The sequence below is a fragment of the Panonychus citri genome, unplaced genomic scaffold (genome assembly GCF_014898815.1).
Source record: "Panonychus citri isolate SS breed McGregor unplaced genomic scaffold, ASM1489881v1 Contig00140, whole genome shotgun sequence".
NCBI lineage: Eukaryota > Metazoa > Arthropoda > Arachnida > Trombidiformes > Tetranychidae > Panonychus > Panonychus citri.
In genome coordinates, this window is record NW_026515545.1 from 1,180,372 (window position 1) to 1,204,197 (window position 23,826).

General features: G+C 30.2%; 2 protein-coding genes and 1 long non-coding RNA gene across 6 annotated transcripts; 2 read left to right on the top strand and 1 right to left on the bottom strand.

The window, feature by feature from the left end:
- The first annotated feature begins 90 nt into the window (after positions 1–90).
- Positions 91–5,566, top strand: LOC128394846 (peregrin-like). 3 transcript variants are annotated; one of them, XM_053355214.1, is made up of 7 exons: positions 91–249; positions 611–3,210; positions 3,313–3,471; positions 3,976–4,143; positions 4,336–4,454; positions 4,778–4,920; positions 5,046–5,566. In XM_053355214.1, exons 2-7 carry the CDS (start codon positions 924–926, stop codon positions 5,233–5,235), a joined length of 3,066 nt encoding a protein of 1,021 aa, XP_053211189.1. In that variant the 5' UTR covers positions 91–249; positions 611–923; the 3' UTR covers positions 5,236–5,566. The 3 variants fall into 3 exon arrangements, with proteins under 3 accessions (XP_053211189.1, XP_053211190.1, XP_053211192.1); XM_053355215.1 differs by having other exon boundaries at positions 3,313–3,381; XM_053355217.1 differs by lacking the exons at positions 4,336–4,454; positions 5,046–5,566 and having other exon boundaries at positions 4,778–4,883.
- A 999-nt stretch (positions 5,567–6,565) lies between these two features.
- LOC128394847 (uncharacterized protein DDB_G0280205-like) lies at positions 6,566–23,421 on the bottom strand. Of its 2 annotated transcripts, XM_053355219.1 has the most exons (3): positions 21,841–23,421; positions 7,433–7,689; positions 6,566–6,952 (listed from the first exon to the last, which is right to left on the bottom strand). In XM_053355219.1, exons 1-3 carry the CDS (start codon positions 23,258–23,260, stop codon positions 6,887–6,889), a joined length of 1,743 nt encoding a protein of 580 aa, XP_053211194.1. In that variant the 5' UTR covers positions 23,261–23,421; the 3' UTR covers positions 6,566–6,886. The 2 variants fall into 2 exon arrangements, with proteins under 2 accessions (XP_053211194.1, XP_053211193.1); XM_053355218.1 differs by having other exon boundaries at positions 6,566–7,689; positions 21,841–23,420.
- LOC128394855 (uncharacterized) lies at positions 14,908–17,550 on the top strand. Its single transcript, XR_008326462.1, has 3 exons — positions 14,908–15,205; positions 15,343–16,197; positions 17,185–17,550. It is a non-coding gene; the product is annotated as an uncharacterized LOC128394855 (long non-coding RNA).
- Positions 23,422–23,826: the final 405 nt, after the last annotated feature.

The window sequence follows — 23,826 nt, forward strand, 5'->3', positions numbered from 1 at the left end:
CGACAAAAGTGACATCTACTGTTTGCGAATAACACTAAACGAATCGATTTTAGAAGAAAAAAAATATTCGATTGATTTTTGATGTGATCGATTTTTCCGATTGATCGTAAAAAAATGTCAATCATTTTTTGTTGTTTATTGTGAAAATTGTTTGTTAATTTAATTAATTGATTATGTTTAATTGTAACCCTTTCTGTTTTGTTATTTATCAGTTTAACTGTAAATATCATCTTCCACGGTGGGAATAAGGTAATTATTTATATTCTATGTTTAGTTAATCATTTTCTATTTCAATTTCTATTCTTCGCCCGGTTAAGGCCTTTTCTCTTTTAAAATCATTTGTCAATTTTTTTTTCTATTCTAAACCCAAACCCACAATTGAAGCTCCTTTTTAAACACATGTATTAATCAGCTTTTGCCTCTTTCTCTCTCTCTTTTTCTTTACCTTTTTACCTTTATACCTCATCTTCTTGATCCAACATCCTTAGAGAAGATGTAGAAACAATTATTATCTCTTTTTTACCCATTTTCTTTTCTCTCTGTTAATAATATTCTCTTAATTTTCTATTTCTATTTGTATTTCTATTTTTGCCTCCTTCTTATCCATTAGGATACATTAACACATTAAGTCCGGTGGTCGTTTTGGTTGATGATGTTGATTGTTTTCTAAATCATCAAAAGACTCATCTGTACATAAGAAGAAGAAACTTTTGCTTTTTTTTTATTTTTCACTTGCATCAAAAAGCATCGTTATAATATTTAAAGTGACCTCATATTATTCTGTTATCCATCACCTTTATTCATCTTTTAGAAAAGTAAAATTTTCAACTTCACTTTGGAACTGTTGAACTTTTTGCTTCTTGTCATCTTCTTGTTTTGTTTTAAAAGAGAAAAAGTAACAATCATTTCATTACATCTTCACCATGGGACGTACTGCGACTAGGAAAAGTGAACCTCACTCTTCACGTGTACCAACAGTTGCTTCAACACCGACAAATGACCTGAAAACACATAAGAAACCCGATTCACCGGAAAATGTTTTGAACATGGAGATGATGCAACGAACAAGACCTGAAAATTCAACGTTAACTTATGCTGAAGCACAAAGAATGGTAGAAATTGAAATAGATGGAAGAGTACATCGAATTAATATCAATGAGCCTTTGGATATTATTCAAGTTGATACCAAAAATGGTTTCGGTTTAAATGGATCCATGAATGATACTAAAGAAGAAATTAAAGAAGAGAAAAGTGAAGAGACAAACACACCGAAAGGAGGTAAAACAGGTAGAGGTGGAAAAGGAGGAAAAGGTGGGAAAGGTGGTAAAGGTAAAAATCGAGGTAAAGCTAAATTTGGTCGACCATCTAAAAATAAGCAACAAACTCCAGTAGAACCACGAACACCTCTAACAAATGGACCAGTTTTACCAAAACCCTCTTTTCGTGTTCTATCTGATTATAATCCACCTGATGCACCACCAAGACCCACCTCATATTTTAGATTTATTGATAAATCTCCTGATGAATTAGATGAAGAGGTTGAATATGATATGGATGAAGAAGATTGTGCTTGGCTTGAATTAGTTAATTCAAAGAGAAAATCTGACGGTTTAAATGAGGTGCCTGCAGATACATTTGAACTACTCATGGATCGTTTAGAGAAAGAATCTTATTTTTCAAGTCAAAATAGTGGTAAAGAAATGGGTCCAGCCATTGATGAAGATGCCGTTTGTTGTATATGCAGTGATGGCGAATGTCAAAATGCCAATGCTATCCTTTTTTGTGATATGTGTAATTTAGCAGTTCACCAAGAATGTTACGGAGTACCTTATATACCTGAAGGTCAATGGTTATGTCGACGGTGTCTTCAATCTCCCTCTCGAGCTGTTGATTGTGTTTTATGTCCAAATAAAGGTGGAGCTTTTAAACAGACAGATGATAATCGTTGGGCTCATGTTGTTTGTGCTCTATGGATACCTGAAGTTTGTTTTGCAAATACCGTTTTCCTTGAACCCATCGATAGCATTACAAATATTCCTACTGCCCGGTGGAAGTTAACCTGTTCCATATGCAAACAGAAATCGGTTGGTGCATGTATCCAGTGCCATAAGACTAATTGTTATGTTGCATTTCATGTAACCTGTGCTCAACAGGCTGGACTTTACATGAAATTAGAAGCAAGTAAAGAAGTTACACCAAATGGAGTCGTTGCAAGTGTACGTAAAGTGGCCTATTGTTTAACTCATACACCAACAGATGAGAATGGTGTTAGTTTAAGTGGAGTCTATGGGGATGAAGATTCTCGTTCTAGTTTTATTAAAAGATGTCAAAATGAAGCACTTTATAAGGAGAAGATGCGTAAAGCTCGTAAAATGTTAGCCGAAAAACGATCTGTGTTACCTGTTGTCTCTATCCCGACCATACCAGCCGATAGATTAACTCGAATAGCTTCACTTATCAATATACCTAAACGTAATCAATTTATCCAGCGACTTCTTGGTTATTGGACATTAAAACGACATTCCAGAAACGGTGTACTTTTACTTCGTCGACTTCAAATATCCTATGCAGGAGCACGTAAAGGAAGTGAATTAAATAATGATGAACAAGCGATCAAGATGAGAGATGAATTGAAATATCTACAACGTCTTCGTCAAGATTTAGAGAAAGCTCGACTTTTGGTTGAATTAATAAGAAAACGAGAAAAATTGAAACTTGAGTTTATTAAAGTTCACCAATTAATTGTTGAAACAAGTTTCCAACCATTAAGTCACCATTTAAGAAAAGTATTGTCACAATTAGAGGCAAAGGATACACAGAAAATATTTGCAGAGCCAGTTGATACTAAAGAAGTTTTCGATTATCTTAATTTCATCTCCCATCCAATGGACTTTTCAACAATGAGATCCAAAATTGAGTCAAATGTTTATAGAAATCTCACCGAATTTGAAAGCGATTTTGATTTAATGATCAACAATTGCATGTCATATAACAGTAAAGATACTTTGTATTATAAAGCTGCTGTCAGGCTGAAAGATGCTAGTGAACGTATTTTCCAGGAAGCCAGGGTAACTCTTAAAAAACCGATCGTACCAAAAATCGAAGACGACAATGGATCAATGTCATCTTATCAAACAGCATCAGAATCTAATGATCATGATATCAAAGAAATGCAAGAATTAAGTGATAAAATAAAACATCGGACACCAGGTAAACTTTTCACTTTTCCCATCAATTTTAATCTTTTCTCTTGATTAAATCATTTCATAATCTCTAATGAATCGTTTCTCTTTCCAATCTCACCTTATTCAGGAAGGAAAAGATCAGCCAAGAAACACTCAGGATCTCAAACTAAAAAACAAGCGACAACATCACATCCTGGTAATGCAACACTAGAAACTCCTCAAAATCCTCCTTTCCCTGCAGCTTCTGTCCCTCAGACTGATAGTTTCAAAGTTTATCGATCCATAAGTAAGTAATTAGCTCAATATAGATTTTTGATTAACTATCATCACCGATCAAAGAGTCAAAAGTTAATACCTTTGACATTTTATAAATTTGATGGTTACCTGAAAATACTAATTGATAGAAACGGTTAACCTTCGTTACAATTTAATTTGTTTTTCGCCAAACAAAATTCATCATTATCATCTGATGTTAATTTGCTTTTTTTTCCTCAATAATAATAATCCTCAAATTTATTGGTTTTCAGGGACTTTCATTATTACTTATCTTTGATCAGTCTTTTTTTCCCCGTAACAATTACCTATTACTAGTTTGTTACCATAGTTTGATTAATCAATATCTTAGCATTCAAATGATTCTGAAAATTTCTGTTGCTTCACTTGCCTGATTAAATGTTGGCTTTGATTGAAGATGATGGTTTTATCTATTATATTGCAATCATTTTCCTATTTATTAGTGAAATTATTATTTTTACACTATTCTTATTGTTAAATTTTCTTGTCTCTCCAGTAAATGCAGCCAGTGATTCAGATTTTAATTCTGAAAGCTCAAGATCATCAGCAACAACAGCATCAACTGAATATTCTGGATCATCACAATCATGGACAACGAGCTTACAAGCTTCATGTGGTAGCAAAGCAAGTTCTGAGGCGCGAGAAACACCAACAAATTCACCAAGTACGTAGTATGAAGCAATTAAATCAGTTGTTTGATTGTTTAAACTTTTTTTCTTCACTTTTTCTTTTACCGTTTTCGTTATACATTTTGTATTGTTTTTATTTTCTGCCTTATTCATTTGTTTAAAATTCTTTTAAAAACAAAAGAAACTAATGCAAATCCCTTTGTTGTTTTGTGTTAATTGTCTCACAGGACCAACTTCTCGCTCATCGAGATCTGATATTTCAAATGATAGTCAGAACTTGATACCGTTAGAGCCCTTGGACCTTGTTTGGGCCAAGTGTCGTGGATATCCTTGGTATCCAGCCCTGGTACGAATTTTTTTTTCTATCGTTACTCGTTTACCCTTTTCTCCTTTTCTCCTTTTCATCTTATTCTTCCTTAAATTATTCCATTTGTATTATAATTACTTGACTATTATAATCTGATAATAATTTTGCTAAATGTTGTTCTCATAACTGTTACTGCTTTTACCTTTAATTTCCTTTGTTTTTTACCATCGATTCCTAGCTCAATGTTTTGCTCTTACCGCTTGCTTCTTATACTTTAATATTTTCCCTGATTCGGTGAATTTTTTATTATTATTTTATCATTTTATCATTTTAACAATTTTTTTGTTCGTTTTTCTCTACAGATTGTTAATCCAGATATGCCAAAGACTGGATATCTCCATAAAGGAGTTCCCATCCCTGTTCCTCCTGATGATGTACTCGAACTACGAGCACAACATATTGGACCTGTATATTTAATTTTATTTTTTGATGCGAAACGAACATGGTATTTTCTTATTCTTTTTATTATTTTTTTTTCCATACTTCTTACATTCTATACACCTTGAAGATGTTTGCTTTTTCATTTACACAGTTATATTAATACTTTTGTCTTGTTCTTTTTTTTCTCAGGCAATGGTTACCAAGAAATAAGTTGGAACCTTTAGGTGTAGACTCGAATCTGGATCAAGCTAAACTGATAGAATCAAGAAAACCCGCCGAGAGGAAAGCGGTTAAAAAAGCTTTTGAAAAAGCAATTGACCATTGTTGTAAAGTCGCCGGAGACCCACCAGAATCAGGAGAATCGGATAATGATGTTTAAGATATTGACACATTCACAAAACAAAAAGAAAACAAATACTAAAAGAAGTAACGAAATTTGCCTGTACAGTAAAAAAGCACAATCGTAATATCGATTAATGTAAATATCTTGAAAGAAAAATCTTTCCGTTTGTCTTTGATCTTGTTCTTTTACCTTTCTCTGTATCTCTTTTTTCCCCATTCACACCTTCTTCATTTTCTATGTAAATAGTCAAACTAAATCAAACTTTTGTCAATTCAGTTGCGAATCAATATAATCAAACGAAAAGAAAAGTTGAAAATAATAATGTGTTGGTCAAGTGTTGAAATAATATTGACAAAAATTGCGAAAATGTATCAAAGTTAATTACGGTTTTCCTTTCGGTAACTTTATTGTCTTGTTTGTTTTCATGTCAATTGTCAAACAAATCACAGAATAGAAAAAAAAAGTTGATGTTCTATTTACAAGGAAAAGTTAAATTATTAGATTTTTCTCTAATCACTGTCGATAATATATTCTTCTGGTTTTTCCAATTCCTTGTTTATCCCTCCAAAAGAGATACGACCAAATCTTAAATTCTCAATAATTTCGAAACTATTTTCAAGAATATATTTAACATCGCTCTTTGTGTCCAATGTAGATGTAAGATCTTTATTCTCATCACAAATGTCCGAATTGTCTGGTTTTAATCTTTGCATAAACTTCATGGCCAATAGATTTTTGGATAAATTTTGTCTCGTCCGTCTACTAGATTTAACTACTTTAGATACATTGCTTTGTGTTGGTGCCACTGTAGGTACACGTGAAGAATGAGGTCCACCCTTTTTATTACGACCCATGGTGAAGATTATCAGTTAAATTATGATATAAACCAAGTAACAATTAAATGATCGACTCTTCAAAGTAAAACCAATTTAATTTGTCTACAAAGAAAAGAGGAAAACAGATTAGAAGATAAAGAAAAGCATTTGAAGAAAAAGACTTACCCTGAATGCGAAAAAAAGAAGATGATAACAAGTAGAAAATGATTTGATAAACTTCACCAGTTGTAGAATTGATATTAATAAGTAGAATTTGTTAATCAAGAAAATCAGAAACTCTTGCAATTAAAGATAAACAATTAACTTTAGTGATTAACAATTTTCACAATAACAAAAAAAGAATTTAAAGCGATTAATCGATTCGATCGATTAACTCTATCGATCTATTGAACTTTTTTCTCTAATCGATTAGGTTAGTAAGAATCGAGAATAAGAGATGTCGCTCTGTTCAGTTCTAATTTTATTTGATTAAAGTTGAACAATTTGTTTAAATATTAATAAAGAAATTGAGAGAAATTTGTCATTTTTGTTGAATTATTTTTTATTTTTAATTATTCAGTTGATTGTTTAATTGATGGACACCAGAAATCAATAAATAATATAATGTAAATTGTATCATCGTGTGTATGAGTTGAGTGTATGTGAGGATTTGGTTGATGTGGTTTTGTTGTGTCATCAATTAGATCAATAATTAAATACAATAAACAGAGTGAATGTTAATTTGATAACATTTGATTTTTCATTGAGGAAGAAAAAGAAAAACATTTTAATTGTAGTTGATTAAATTTTTATTTCAATCGAGAGAGAGAGAGAGAGAGAGAGAGATGATAGATCAAGAGAGAAATTTTCACTCAATGAATTAGTTGATTGTCCCTCTTAATAGTGAAGTCACTGGTCAGTTGTTGGTCAAACGAATACTGTTAAAAAAGATGATGAGGGAGAGAGAAAGAAAGAGAGAGAGAGAGAAAGATGAAAACAATTAACATTTGATGAATGGACAATTTAAAGCTTTCACCCAATAAGAGAAAGAGAGCAAATGACCAGAAGAAACGAACGAAAAGAAGAAAAAAAAAGTTTCGAAAACTCGAAAAGTTTATCAATAGATACACTGAGATAGAAGGAGCGACAAAGAGAGAGAGAAACATACACACACTCATTGAGAATGAAATAATAGTAATAATATCGATAGAATAATAATAATCATGATAATACTAATAGTTAATTGTCAAAGTTGATTAGAAGATGAGATAGAGAGAGAGAGAATTGATTAAGTGAATCAATCATTTACTATGGAAATGAAGAGCAGCTCGAATACTTTCTTGCGCTTTTAACATTGACAAATCTTGAATATTATCATAAAGATCGGGGTGTGAATGGATTGAGTAAATTTTAGTTGCCTCTGTATCTTGACGTTTCTCCTCAATGTCCCTCTTTTGTTTGGCCCGACGATTCTGGAACCAGGTGATGACCTGTGGCCCCGTTAGGCCAAGACGAGTGGCAAGCTCATCCCGATCATGTGGCGCAAGGTATTTTTTGAAAACAAACATTTTCTCCAATTCGTAGATTTGAGTATTCGTGAAAGCGGTTCGAGATTTTCGTTTCTTTTTGGGAGGTGGACGATTGGAAAATATATTCAAATGGTCATTCGATCCATCTAAAAGTGGACAACAACAATAACAATAAGAAAAAGAAAACATCAATTAATTAAATTGTAAACGAAAGAAAAAACAAACTTTTCTCTCTTTGAAAATCTTTTCCAAGATTAATAACAACAATTAGTGTCATTAGATTTTGAGGATAAATTGTAATTAACTTCATCATCATTTCCATGATAAAAGTATCCGACTGAAATTTAAATTGTTGTTTATTGTTTGTTGTTAGAAAGTTAATTTCTCAACCAAATTTAAAATAAGTGTTACATTTGTAAAAATTAACAACCATAGTTAAGTGTGTAATTACAAATCAACATATGACACTTTAAATTTTATGGGAAGAGGAAAAAAAATAAAGATCAGGATTAAGGATAAAGATTTTGGATTAAGATGATGATGATGATGAGGATGAGGATGAACAGGATGAACTGGATGAACTGGATGGTTATGGTTAATGGTGATGATGGGTGAAAGTTTAACATGAATCTGTCAACTTCCGTAAATTTTAACTAAATTCATGGTTTTATGGAGGAAGTTGTAACCAAGATGATGAAGATGATGATCATCATCATCATGGTGATGATGATAAACTTAAATAATAAGTCGGCTTGTTGACAAATGAAAGATAATTAAAAGCCCAAGAGTCAGCATTTAAATTACACTGTTGGTGTTTAAATTACATTGGTAACAGTTTAACAATAACATTTAATTGTTGATATTTAGTTGCTTTCAATTGGATTAACATTGGTAAGTTAAAAAAAGCAAATTAATTGTTAATCATTGTGTTAATTGTCTAGGATTTTTGTATCTTTCAATTCTCAATGGTAAATCATATTATTGATCAAATTAAATGTTTTGGAAGCATGAAAATGATTTCAATTGTTATTCAATATTGTCTATGTTTGTGTTTAGTTGATTGAATCAAGTTTTTTGCTGTTGTTGTTGATGATTAAAAGTGATGATGGTTAACAGATTAACAATAATGGGGATAATCAAGTTCAACAACAATTGAGGTAACAAACAAAAATTGAGCAATTGACTTTTTTCATCTGCTAATCCGGTTACACTACTAATTGTGATTAAAAGCTTCAATAACATCAAACCATTAATAGCAATAACATCATCAATAATAATCATAACAATCAAATCTAATCAAATGAATCAAGTATGAAAAGTTGATGATGATGAAGATGAAGGGGAAAGTTTGATGATAAATAGGAGGAGGAGATGATGATGATGATGATGATGGAGAAGGAGGATAACCAATTGACTATGGATTAATGTTCAAAGTCTATTTGTCAACAGGAATTTGTGATGATGATGAAGATGAGGATGATAATGATGATGAGGAGTAAAATATTTGAGCTTCATTCAATTGAAATAGCAAAAAAAAAACAAAGAAATAACAATTTGAGTAACATTGATGAAGGTGAAATTTTTACAAGGGAGGAAGAGGATAACCGTGAATAAACACGTAAATTGCTCATCATCACCACTCTTAGCATCCTCATCCTCATCCTCATCATCTTCATCTTCATCTTCATCATCATCATGTAAGGATGAAGTTTTTTTCCATCCAGAAAAATCAATCCAAAGTGGCATGAAATAGGATCCAATGAGAGAGTGAGGGATAACAAAAGAGTTGATTTCAAGGATCAAGAATAAATTGTTCAGGATGATAAAGAAAGAGGAAGATAAAATCTCTCTTTCTCTCTCTTTTATAGGAGGTGATAAAGAAGAAAAGAAAGAGAAAAAGAAAGAGGAAAATACTATAAGGTGAAGATGATGAGTGAAGATGTAGGTGAACATTTTTCAAGCTCATTTTCATCATCATGACATTCAAGTTAACATCCAATTGGATGGAAGTAAATTGAATGATGATGATGAACAATATTTGATAGGAATTAAAGTTAACTACAGGATTAAGTGAAAGTGATGATGATCATGATGATGATGATGATGTTTTTTTTTCATGATGAACAACAAAAAGTGATAAAATATAAGGATCAACAATCTAAGTGATAATGTTGGGAGAAAACAAAAATAAACTTTCTAGATATAAACTATTATCATGTTTCATTTGGACAGCAATCAGAATTGTTCAGATTCACTGAGATGATGATAATAATACCACAGAGATATCATTTTATCATCATACTCATCATCATCATCATCATCAAGCCCCACCCAATGAAATATCATATTGGATGTTGACATAACAGGAAAGGTGATAAATGATGAGGATGCTAAATAATAATAACACCAAACAACAATGTAACAAATTACATTGAATTAAATATCATCTTCAAGTAAATAAATTGATAGTAATTTACAATTGTAATTGTTTAATTTAATTACCAACTAGTCTCTTACACTTTTTTACTTGATTGTTACAATTTTCTGGTTTTAACTATTATCATTATTATTATCACTTATTGGCCAAAGTATTTTAATTTAACTACATCAAATTAACCTAAATCATCAACATCATCATCAAATTAAAGCCCAACAATTTAAACATCAATCTAAATACCTTAAGCTTGAGTTAACACTAAAAGATTGTGTTACTTTTTCATCATCAAGGGTTTTTTATGTATCATCATCATCATCATCCTAACAATTTAGGTTTCTAATCAATTAATTAATTACAATGAAGTAAATTCAATTGATTAAAAGGTGTAATCTTGTTGTTGTTATTTCAATTCAGTGAATGTAATAAGATATTAACGTTACAATTAAAGGGTAAGAATTTTTTTTCTCTCTCTCCTCTTAATTAAAGTTTTTTTTTCCTACTAAATTTCAAGTTAATTACAATTAATCTGTAACAAAATGAGTTAATCAATAGATGAGGATAATTGTTTAAATGCTGTTGATGATTTAAAAACAATTAAAAGTCTGTGGATACAAATGAATGTTGAATTGATGTTGAACGCGACAGGAATCAATTTATTATTATCAAAGTGATTTTCACTTTGATTACTGAAGACAATTAACTTAATCATTTACTCTGTTGTGATGATTAATAATCAAAACTATTTACATCTGCGCCTTTAACTATTGATCCAGTTAAGCTTATCATCATTATCTCATCATTTTTCATCATTCTCATCATCATGAATAATAAATATGAAACTTTATCCCAATGATTTGTTGATTGTGTGACAGATAAAATTACCTCAGCTTGATAATCAGGAATATTGTTCAATGATTAATAGACTACAATTAAATACCTGATGTCCTATAGACATGAGATAATTAACAAATGATTAACAAAACAAATTTGATTAAGGGTTAAATTTTCAACAACGATAATAAGTTATAATCTAGAAAATATCAATTGTTATGATTAAACTGATTCTTTGGTGATGAATTAACGTTAAAATCAGTTAACAATAACATTCAAAATATCATTCAAAGTATAACATGATGATCAACAATATACTAATGATAATGAGGAGTGTAATTACTGTATTGATGATGAAGATGATGATGATGATGATGATAGAGATTTGGAATAGGATGAGAAATAATTTTCAGGGTTAGTTGACTGATGATCCTTGAAAGAATCATGAATTAACACGCCCTGAAGGGAATCAAATGTAATAATGAACGTAAAGTGTTCAATTTGTTGATTGTTGATGTCAGTTGATTGTCTGTTTAATTGTGGAAGAGAAAAATTTTTCTTCTAATGTGTGGTCTCTCCTTTTCTCTCTCTCTCTCTCTCAGTGATATCAATCAGTGTGAGTTTCCAATCAATGTAATTTAACCTTGTATTCAATTAGATTAATCTATAAATCATTAAAATTATTATTATCATTAGGAACCACCAGAAGCTTTGAATCATCAAGTAGCAATCTCATCATCATCATCATTATCCACAAATGAGTTGATTGTGAGAGTGAGAGGAAACAATTAAATATATCAACATAAATAATCAACAGCAATCAAATTAGTTGACGTTTGATGATCATCTTGATTATGATGATTGGGGTGGTAAAGAAACAATTAGTGATACCTTTTGATGATAAATTAGGAATAAGAAACAAGTAAAATGAAAAAAAAAATTGAAAGCGTATATCATATGAATGATAATCATCTCAACAATTAACAAACAATTAACAATCCAAGAGCGTGACAATCAAAAGATAATCAAAAATAACAATCTAAATGTAACCAAATTGTAATAAAATAAAAAGGTAATAGCAACAACTCGCGAAAATCAATCAATAGTTATAATCAATGAATGAGACTTGAAATTGATTGTTGATGGTTAATCAAGTTACAGATTATTAATTGTGTAACCACCTTGATTAACAGAAGAATTAAATCTAAATTGAGAAGATAAAATGAGCGATTAAATGAAATGAATCAAATCAATTAGAATTAGAAAATCAAAAGCTTCTTCTTGGAAAAAAAAAGGAAACATCAACAAAGAAAACAACAACATGAAACTAATCAAAGTTTCAATTTCTTCTCATCTCCATCCTCATCATCTTTCACCATGAAGATGAGAGAGAAAAAGAGAGATAATCTAAACTGTGATTACAGTGATTACCCACCACACAGAAAATTATGGAATTCAGAGAATGTGTAATCATATGGAGTGAAAAAGTCCCAACATTTAATATCCATAGAGAAGACGTGATATCAATGTTGTCTTTTTATCCTCTTCCAGGTAAAATCTTCAACATCCTCATCACTTTCAGTTTTTTTTTCTCGCATCATCATCATCATCATCTTTATGAATGAGACACTATATCCGTAAAGATGGATTGAAGATGATAATGATGATTATAGTATTACATTACCGGTTACACAATAGTATGAATGGGAAAAGATGATGATGAGTCTCTAGTGAGTGAGAAATGAATGAATATCAACATCTCGTAATAGCAAAAAAAAAATAGTTACAATCAACGTCGGCATTTCTTTGAGGCCAAAACAGGTAAATTAATATAATCATTTAAAAGATATGGAAACGTGTGTGTAAAACTAAAATACCATTGATTTTACAATCTTCTTAATGATATAATCAAAATCCAATGTAGTTAAATGATGATGATGATGATTATTTTTTATCTTCATCTTCATCATTGATGATAGAGTAAAAAGATTACACTAATTATATGGGAAAGATATTGGGATAAATGTTATTTAGTAATTTACACTAATATCTATTCATAATTAATAAGTTAATTGCTTTTTATGTTAAATTGTTAGTTGATAAATGATAATAAATTAGTAATTCATCCTACACATAATCACCTAATGTTGACTGATTGTTAAAAAGGTTAACCCTTAATAAGTAATCAAGTTACAAGTATTAATAATAATAATATAAATTGTAAGTTGATTAAGTTGAAGAAAAATGAATTTACGATAATTAATGGATATTATCATGTTGATGATGATGATTCACTTTTGTTCAGATTAACTAATAGGATAAAATGATCAAGATAATTATGATTATCGATGAAACAATTTTTACCTGGTAAATATGAATAATATTTATCAAAGGGTTTTTTAAATGATTAACATGTAACAAAATGAATCAGGTTCATCTCTCACTCTCGTGTTAATCTGTATTATTGATTAGAGAGTAATAAACTTAATCAGTTAAATTGTTGTTAAATTAATCAAATTGATGATAAACCAAGTAAATTATAATCCATCTTAATAGTTGTAATGATTAAGATGATGGTGATGATGATGAAGTGAGAGGTTTTTGCGTGATTTTGTTTTTCGGTTAAATGTGTTCACAGTTTGAAGGCACGCCACTGGAAAGGAAGATGAGAATGATGATGATGATGATGATGATGATGAGAAAAAAGGGAAGATAATAGTAATAATAACGTTAATAGAGATATGAATATTAGGCGAACCTGACCCCATGATCATGTTAACTTATCTGCCTCACGAATCCTCATGAAAATTGAGACTCATCCGCCTGATTACATGTAGCATTTTATCACATAGGGAGAGTAAGAGAGAACCACCTTGTGAACACTAATGAGACTCTATTAGTATAATTTTGTGGGGATCAAGGTATTAATATGTTGTAGAAATGAATTCAGGTAAATCGCCAAAGGCGAAATAAGGGTAAAAAAGGGCACCTTGGCTTTACTTTGACTCCAAAAGATGATTCGCCTTTTATTGTTATTTGTCTTCTCCATCAATTCCATCATCTTCATTATCGTTTTAATCTTCATCCTTTTCATTGAGAGTTCACCTTGTTGTTGTTGTTGTTGTAATTTGTTTTCTTTTACCATCTCGCTAATTACTCTTCTTCTTGGATAATTCAACCAGCCTTATTTTCACAACTTTTCGCAACTTATTAAGATAATGTTGCTGATGATGATGAGGTGTTTTCGTTTAACAATCAATCTCGTGGAAAAAGTAAATCATATCATCTCCTACGGCCTTTAAGTTTCACTTTGTATCGCCTTATAATCGCCATCATCATAATCATCATCGAGAAAACCAAATTAATTGTATAATAGTTTTTTTACTTCATCTCCTTTCAATTATATCTTCTCTTGTTATATTTGTATGTGTGAGATCCTTTAACCTTTACCAGGGATGGAAACCGGTTAATTGTGTCTTGATTATATTAAAATGGAGAAAACTCTTAAAACAACATGGCCACCTCCCTGTACATTTCGTGTGTTCATCGCTGTTCCCTCTTCCAAATGAGTAAAACATATCACAAGAAAAACACACAACTAAATACTTGTTAATTTCTACTTTGGTTTCTTTTCTTTTTTACGCCCATGACGAGAATACTTGATGAAGAGAGAAAGATGATATAATAATAATTACACTAATAATCATAATAGTAACAATAATGGTTGATCAAACCTTGAAGAGAAAAAGAAATTCAAAAAAGCTTATTCACAAAAAGAAAACATCATTCATCAAAAAGTGAAGAAAACGCTTAACAAACAAAATAAAAGAAACTCAGATAAACAGAGAGAGAGACAGTTAATCGTTACAATTAAACGAACATCAATTAATAGAAATAAAACAAAAACAATTAATCTGATAATGATTAAGATGTAATTCTAATTAGTGACAACAAAAAGATGAAATTAATTTTTTTTCAAAATTGAAAATCAGAATAATTGATAATCGATATTTTCGATTACATAATTTTCGATACTATCGATCGGTCAATCGAACATGTGATCGATTAATTTAACTCTTTAGCTTTTTGTTTCAATTGAATTGAAGTAAAATTGATTAATTCAATTGACTTAAGTTTCTCCTCTTAATCTAATTATTAATTTGAATAATTTACTAAATTGTTAATTGCTTTATCTCTCTTTCTCCCTGTTTGTTTAATTAGTAGCCTGAGGTGAAGCAGGATTAGGTTACTTGATTTATGTTTATTTATGTCATTACAACAAATTGTTTGTTATCTTTTATTACAATCACTTGGATAATTAATTGTAATCATGTTTTCTGGTTATTTGAGTCTCACCTTTATTTTTACTTTAATTTAAGTACCTCATCTTAATTGTAAGTGTATTTATTAATATATTCATCGATTCTCTGTCTTTCTTAGCCTCGTTGATTTTTTAACTGTGGCTTTTTGTTCTCTCTCTCTCTCTTTGTCTCTTTCTCGTTCCATGTTTTTTATTTTGTTATATATTTAGTGATAATTATCATGAGAAAAATTAATCTACTGATGATTTCGTTGATAAGGTGAAACTGAAATATGGAGGAGGCGGAGGAGATAAATACCCGAGGATATCAACAGGAGAAGAAGAAGAAGAAGAAGAAGAAAAATGAGAAATCTAAAAGAAACAAAAAGGAGATGAACAGAGATTTGAAAAGGAGACACAAAAGAGAAAAGTGATTTATGAACTAACTATATAAATGTGACGTTAATTACAGTTGATTACCGAAAGAATACAATTTAAAAGACTCACTGGAGAGAAGAAGACAAAAGGATAGAGAAATATAAGTGAAAGAGAAATTAACTAAACCAAGATGGTGGATAATAACAATCGTTTACCCTTCTCATCATTAAGTGAGGAAAAAAACAAAAGAGGAAAAAGGTTATCAAAACAAAACATAATTAATGAGTAAAAATTTGAAATGTTGAATGGAAATTTGTCAACAAAATCATCATCATCATCATGGTAAATCATTCAACTAATCAACATCCAACAATTAAGGAGGAAACCATTGGTACAAAAAGAGAGATTGACAAATTACTTTGGAAAAGTTAATCCTTATAAATGAGAGCTTAAAGTGACCCCCCAATGGAACCAAATCAAAATGGAAGGTGATAATTGTGAAGATAATTATGAGCAAGGTGCAAATGAAGATGAACGACAATTTAAATTGAAAGAAAATGGCGACAAACAAGTAGAAGGCAAAAAGCAAATAGGACTTGATGACTTAAGGAAGAGAGAGGAAAAAAAGAAGCAATAAAAAGACGGAAATAGAAAATGAATAGATGAAGAAGCGACAACAACAAATGGTGTTTACATTCAATTGTACATGTAAGATGATAATTGACTCTTTCATTATCTTCTCTTTCTTTTCTTTCTTTTTTAATTTATATTTTCTTTCTTTTCTTCTTTCATGGTTTTGTAGAGAGAGAGAGAGCAACAAAGGTTTTCACCTTTGCTAATTCTCTGTGTCCCTAACATGGTTGGCTGATTTTCCAAATTGATTTTAATTGGAGAAAAGATGGATTATTTTTCTCTTTTCTCTTATAAACTCCCTCTCATCTTCCATCATTTATTACATTTATCTCTCTCTCTCTCTCTCTCTCTCTCTCTTCCCTCTTACACACGGTTATTTGATTCTATTTCTTCTCTGATTGTCTGTGAGCTCCAGGGGCAAACTCGTCACTGTCGCCTCTACTCTAAGCCCCAATCTCTCTCTCCATGTTACCTGAATATCTGTCTTTTTATCATCATCTCTTTCTACAACTTTCTCTCTCTCTCTCTCCTCTTTCCTCCTACTCCTCCTCTCTCATAAAACTTATGGTACATATAGGATGTAATATAATATAGGAGTTCTACTATTCCTGTTGCCTTTCATTGAGAAGTTATTATTAGTTATCTCACTCATTCTCTCTCTCTTTTAATTGTCATAATAACTGGTGAACCAGGTAACAACCAGAGAACCAGAAGATTTACCCTCTCTCTCTCTCTCTTTCTCTTTGACAGATTTAAAGGTATCATGTACAGTTCAAGATTATTCAGGTTGTTCATACTTTTTGTTATTGTCTCTTCATCTTCATCTTCCTCCTCCATCATCATCATTATCATCTCCACCTACCTTATATATATAACCTTTTACTTCAAGTATCCATTTTAATTGTCTAGGTTACACAGTCAAGTTTATCTCTCTTTCTCTCCTCCCAATTTTCCCTCTAACTCATTAGTTAACAAAAAGTATATCAATTGTAATCAACGAGTCAAATTACATGCTCATCTTGTTTCTAAAACTCTTTTTTTTTATTCTCTTCTCTTTTTCAGATTCAATTGATCACGCTAATATTACCTTTGGTTCCATGTACAAGGAATACTTGAGAGACACTCACACACACACACCAGAGATTCACTTGGCTTGATTTCATGATAAATGTTCATTTTAATCATTCATTGAAACAAGAGACAACATAACAACATTAATTTAACACTTACAATTATAATCTATTCCCATTGCAAAATACAAGAAACTATTAACTTGTTTAAATGTAAATTGTAAATACATTTAAACACTTATAGAGTCTCTTTTTTTTCAACTTTGCAATTGGTTAATTACGACAATTTACATTCAATTAACTAATCTATCTAACGTAATTAATATCAACTTAATCATTAATTATCATTGACAGCATATACACCAAGTAATTAACTTAGTTTCTTGCGCAAAAAAAAGCAGCATAACGAAAAATTAATGATTAATATTACTATTAATTGATATGATTTAATAATAATAATAATTTTTCATTGTTAGATAATAAGATTGGTCTAATTGCTATGTGATTTATGTTAATCATACAGAAACAATTAACTTAAATATTTTATCTCTTTTATAATTAACTTGTATGTATAGATATATTAATTGTTTCCAATTGACAACAATCAACATTAGGAATGATTTTATTGTCATCAATATAATTACAATAATCAACAAGGTTGTTACAAGTTGATAGATTTTCTCAGTTGATAATCATCTGATTAAATTAATAATAATCAAAAAAATTTGAAATTCTCAATGAAATGATGATTATTATTATTGATTATCATTAATATTTTATGATTATTGACGATGTTAATTATGTTACCTTAGGAACAAATGATTAAAAATGATTAATTTAATATTAATCATTATTAGGATATAATTGAGATTGAATTGTTGAAATTTTTAATAACAATCTAGTCAAAAGTATTAATTGTTGTTATACTTTAACATGGTATCAAACAATTAACATGAAAATTGTGCGTTAATTATAAAGCAAAAATTTTGATCAAGTCCATGAGGAGACAATTAATTTAATACCGTTATTATGTTGATCGGTAGTAGTTAATTGTTAACACTAATCATGATGAGTGAGTAAAAATGATTTCTAAATGTTCCTGATTGTTGTAGTTAAACATGATTATCAAACTGGTTAATCGGTTAATTTACAGGTTAATTGTTTAACCCGCAAGGGCTAATCATTAACAACACAATTAAAAAGATTAAATTTATGACCATTATTGATTAAGACATCAGATCAGGTCAATAATCGCCTTTTCATCTCAATTTAATTACGATAATAAAAATTTAGTGATTAACTTGATTTAGTTTGTACTTTTGCTATGGTTGATTAACATTTCTGTTTGATTGTTTAATCAACAATTAACTTGAAAACAATCAATTGATGGTGAAAATTGCGTGACAAGTTTTAACTACTTAAAACTTTTTTTTTTAAATTTCTATTTCTAAACAATTAATATTATAATAAACCCTTAATTGTGATTATCATGATCATGATTAAGACACCATAGTCTGATTAGTGAGACTTAATTGCTTTTCTCAATTACAATTAATATTATTAATTAGTTAACACTTTAAGTGTGTTGAACAATCAACTTTAATTTTGTTTGATTTTTTTTTTATTATTAAATCTCAAATCATGATTGATGAATTAAAATTGATTATGAGATTTAAATTGTAATTTAGTGTATCAACTACAATCAAGTTAATTTTATCATGTTTACCAAAGTTAATTGTTCACCTTTTATATTGTTTTTTTTACTGTTGATTCAATTTAAGGTTAATTGTAATTTAATTTTAGTGGTCAATTGTTTAATCCTATAACCTTGACAGTGAACAATTAACAATTAGTTTAATACAATTAGTAAGTTTAAATTGCCACATTGATTTTTGTTTTTCGCAATGTTATCAATCAATTAATTAATTGTGTCGTCAAATTAGGTTTATATAGTTAATTTAATTGTCTATATAAATGTTACGACAAATAATAAAACTGTATAACCAGAAAGTGACAATTAAATTAAATTGTTGTCATCGCAATGGTTTCGTAAATTACAATTGTAATACAATGAGAACCAACAATTGTAAACGGAAATGATTAACAAAGAAAGTTAAACATTAGTTAAATTAATTAGCTTTTGTCACACTACGAATCACTGATTGTAACTAAATCAACAACAGTAACAATTTAGCTTAATTTAGTTAATTCAGTTGATGATGAAGGTGTGGTTACAATGATACAAGAAGAGATGAGATTTGAGATGTTAGAGTTATAAATAATATATGAATTTGTTTAATGTTTTTTCAAAGATAAATAAACAAAAGAAAAACTAACATCTCATCATCATCATCATCAGCATCATTTATCATCATCATCATCATCATGAAGATGATAAATCCTTGTGAAAATCAACCAATGACTATGAAAAGCAAAGAGTTGGCAACATGATCAACTTTTCATGACATGAATCAGATTAATCCAATATGATGAACATGATGTTGTTGTTGTTATTATTTTGCTCACAATGAATTCATTAGACGATAACAAAGAAGAAGATGAAGATAATGATGATGAAGGATGATAAATAGGATAATCTATCTATCTTACTGTAAACTATTATCTCAGGATAATCTCAGCCCACTTTAAATCCGAGATTTATATCAATGGAATCGTTGACAAGGAAAAGAACTAAAAATAACATGTAACTTATTAAATTCTCATGGAACCTCCTCTTTCATCTTCCTCTTTATCATCATCATGTTTCTCTTCCTCTTTCTTTTTTCATCCTCATCATCTAATCTTCATCTTTGGAATGAATTTCAAACTGGAAACAAGATTCGTTTTCGCCTCAGAACTTTTTTTCGAGCTTCTGAACTTCTCTCTCTCGCTTCCTATTCGTTGTTATCCTCAATCATCTTCCTCATCATCTTCTCAAGTGTTAAATCAGTTTGTTTTAAGTGTTAAGATGATGATGAGACAAATAATAATTAAAAGATGCAGAACTGAATGATGACAATTTAACCTAATCACTTTTTCCATCATCATGATGATGATTAAAACTCACCATCAAATCGTTAATTGGTTAAAACATTTTGATTCTAATCTTATTGGTTGTTGATCATTTTCTCAATGAAAACGGTCAATCAGTTTTCATCATTTGTAATATAAAAATTTCAACTCTCTCATAAACAATTAACTTAATTACAGGATTGAATTAATTTTCTAAAATTAATTTTCGTCTCATTTTCTTAAAACCATCATTTAGGGCAACAATTAACTATCATCATGATTGAAATAAAAGCCAAGGTAAAGTTAATTGTAAATTTATAATTGATGACAATTTAAATTGGCACGTAATTCATTCATAATTAGACATCAAGTTAATCACAATTTAAATGATCAACGTTTTGAAAAAAAAAAAAACATGAAATCAAATTTACATTTTCAAGTCTGATCATGACAATCAAGTTAATTAAATGATGATTAGTTTAAATAATGTCAACATATTTAAACTCATCATTATTGTTGTTAAATTACAACTTTGATTGTTGACAATTAGTGACAATTAATGAAATGGATGAATAATTAATATAACTGTAAACCTCAACATTAATTGTTGAGAAACTGAAACAATCCTAATCTCCTTAAAGGTATTTTGTCACAATTAAGATTATGATTACATTTAATGATAATCTTGATTGTTGAATAAATAAATGATCATAATGATTCATAACAATTAAGAAAAATAATTTAAAACAATTGAAAAAGTTTTCACAATCTTATTGTAAACTGACAACAAAACTTTAATTGTGATTAAATGTTAATCCAGTTTACAAGTAATTTATTAATCATCATCATCATTTAAATGGTAAGATGAATGAGGAAGATGTAATAATCAAATTGGTCCAATGAGAATCAGTTAATTGTTAATTGAATCAACAATTTAATCTCAATGGAGATTGAATTTTTCCGCCAACCTTTATTAACTTTTATTATTATCAACTTGATTATTTTGATTAACAGTTAATTCAATGTTAAACATGGTTGGAATCATCAACAATTTAATAATAATATAAAATTGATGATGAAAATGATTCTAATTGTTGTTCATTAAACTAGAAAATTAGATTTAACAACAATTGAATGTACATAAATGGCTAGTCAGTTAACTGGATTAAAAGAAAATCAATTACAATTAACAAACTTTTTTTCCCTAACTTTTGGAATTACCTTAATTGTTGATAAATTGTTATTCTTATTGTGATTAATATTTGTTAATCAATGTTGATAATTCATTTTTTTTTGTTCAGTAATAAACTTTTGTTATAATGATTAAATGAATTACTATCGTTGTGATTATATTGAAATGTTGTTGATTGATTGTCATAACAATTACTCGATAATCAAGTTAATCAGTTGTATAATAATCACTCAATAATTGTTCAATCATTTAACCAATTTACCGATAATCAATAGTTTATTGATCGTTAAATGATAATAAACAATATCATGAGAATTGAGAAATTAACCAACTTTAAGAACAAACAATTTAATCAGAATTTCAAATGGAATCAAATTGATTAGTTATAAGGCGAGAGATTCAATGACAATCAGTTGATTGTTTGGACAAAAGTTTCGAACTCACCTAATGATTTGTCTCCATTGATACGATCGAAAGCTTTATTGGTAAGTTCATATAAACACTCCAAGGGTGAATTCTGAAGAAGGGAATTGGGGTGGTGGTTGGGTGTCGGCGAATCTGGTCCTCGGGTCGTTGTATCACTTGATTCCGATCTTTCCGATTGCGAATCATCATCATCCGCTGATCGAGGTCTTATATTAGTTAATCCGTGTTTTCCAAGATCAAGGGAGTGATGATGATGATGATGATGAAGATTAATATGATTGGTTAGATGGTGAAGATGTTGATGGTTAATATGATGATGATGATGATTGGATGGTGAGTTTGGTGTTGGTGAATGATGGTGAGCATGATGATAATTATTATTGCTTGAATTACCCCTGGAACCATTAGTAGTATTAGTTGATGTTAGTAGTGTATTTGAAAATCCATTGGAACGGAAAGCTGCAGCAGCCGCGGCTGCGGCCGCTGCCACAATGACCACACTTGACCCTGTTGCGGTTGTTGTTGTTGTTTTTGCTGTTGTTGTTACTGTTGGTGTGGATGAGGGAGATGATGAGGGTGAGGTTGGTGTTGTGGAGGAGGTTGATTGACTCGGAGCGGGTCTTGTATCCCATGGACGCACAATCCCTCGGATTACTGATAAAATGTCACTATTATGATGATTACCATTAATAGCGTTTGATTTAATTTGATTAATTATGTTATTCACATGAATTGCTGATGAAGATGAAGATGAGGAGGAGGATGAGGATGAGGATGAATTTGATGATGGTTGTGGTGGTGGTGATGATGATGTTGATAAATTGTCTTTCTTTGGATTAAAGTTTAAAATATCTTCAATTAGGAATGATTTGAATCCTTTGGATGTTAATTGTTGATCAGCTAAATTATCTGCTTGATCAATTGGCTCAGTTTTCATTGGCAATTCTTTATCATCTGCATCTTCATCATCCTGGTCAATTAACTGACCACAACTTTTACCTTTCACATCCTCAATTGACTGTAATGAGGTTGACGTTTCATCCGAGATGGAGTTGATTATTGTTGTTGTAACTGTTGTCTTGGTGATGTTGATGATGTTAGTGTTGGTCACTGTGGTGGTTGGTGAAATGGTCACTATACTGGCCGCAGAGGTGGTGGTTGTGGTTGCTGTTGTTGATCTGTTGTCACCTTTGGCATCGTCCATTGATTGGTAAGATGTTTCATCGGGTTTGTCATCTTTTAAATCCTCAAATGATTGGAGAGATGAGGATGAAGATGAAGATGAGAAAGATGGTTTTCTTTTAGTGAAAAGAGATCCCGTTGTTATTGATGGTGTTTTTGTCGTTTTTTGGGTGACAACATTTAACGGTGGTGTCACTGTTGATACGGAAGAAGAGGGGGAAGAGGAAGAGGAGGAGGAGGAGGTGGTAGTGGTCATTTGGAAATGAGAACTGGACACAAGTGAATACACGTGATAAGTGTGTTGACACTGTGGAGGCTTTTTTTTCCCTTTAGTTTTGGTTATTTCAATGGATAAAATTATTCTGACGGTAAAATGAAAGGTGATTGTTGATTGAAGATGATGAGAGAGTCAGTGAGTCTTTCTCAGAGAGATGAAAGATACTACAAAAGTAAGAGAAAGAAAGAGAAAAACCCAAAATGAAAGAGAAAAGGAGGAGTCTCGAACTTGAGAAAACTACTTTTCCAACCAATCACGAATTTAGAACTTACCTTGGCCCCACCCAATCCATCACATCATCATCATCATCATCATCATCTCTCTCTCTCTCTCTCTCTTTCTTTCTTTCTTTCTTTCTTTCTCTTTCTCTATTGAGCAATTAATAATTTACTCTCTCGTTATCAATATAAATTGTTGATCATAATTCAAATTACGTTTACAATTTAAATTTAATTCCAATTAACTTTTTGCGATTTTTTCCCCTCATTCACTTGCTTATAATACTGAACAATTAAAATTTAATCATCAACATTATTGGATATTAA

What these genes read in the sequence shown, in the direction of transcription:
- LOC128394847 (XM_053355218.1), bottom strand. Translation starts at nt 23,260, where the DNA reads ATGACCACTACCACCTCCTCCTCCTCCTCTTCCTCTTCCCCCTCTTCT. An exon ending in CAATGGAGACAAATCATTAG is followed by an intron (nt 7,690 to 21,840) that starts GTGAGTTCGAAA and finishes GTCCACTTTTAG; the next exon opens with ATGGATCGAATGACCATTTG.
- LOC128394846 (XM_053355214.1), top strand. Translation starts at nt 924, where the DNA reads ATGGGACGTACTGCGACTAGGAAAAGTGAACCTCACTCTTCACGTGTA. An exon ending in AATAAAACATCGGACACCAG is followed by an intron (nt 3,211 to 3,312) that starts GTAAACTTTTCA and finishes CACCTTATTCAG; the next exon opens with GAAGGAAAAGATCAGCCAAG. An exon ending in ATCCTTGGTATCCAGCCCTG is followed by an intron (nt 4,455 to 4,777) that starts GTACGAATTTTT and finishes TTTTCTCTACAG; the next exon opens with ATTGTTAATCCAGATATGCC.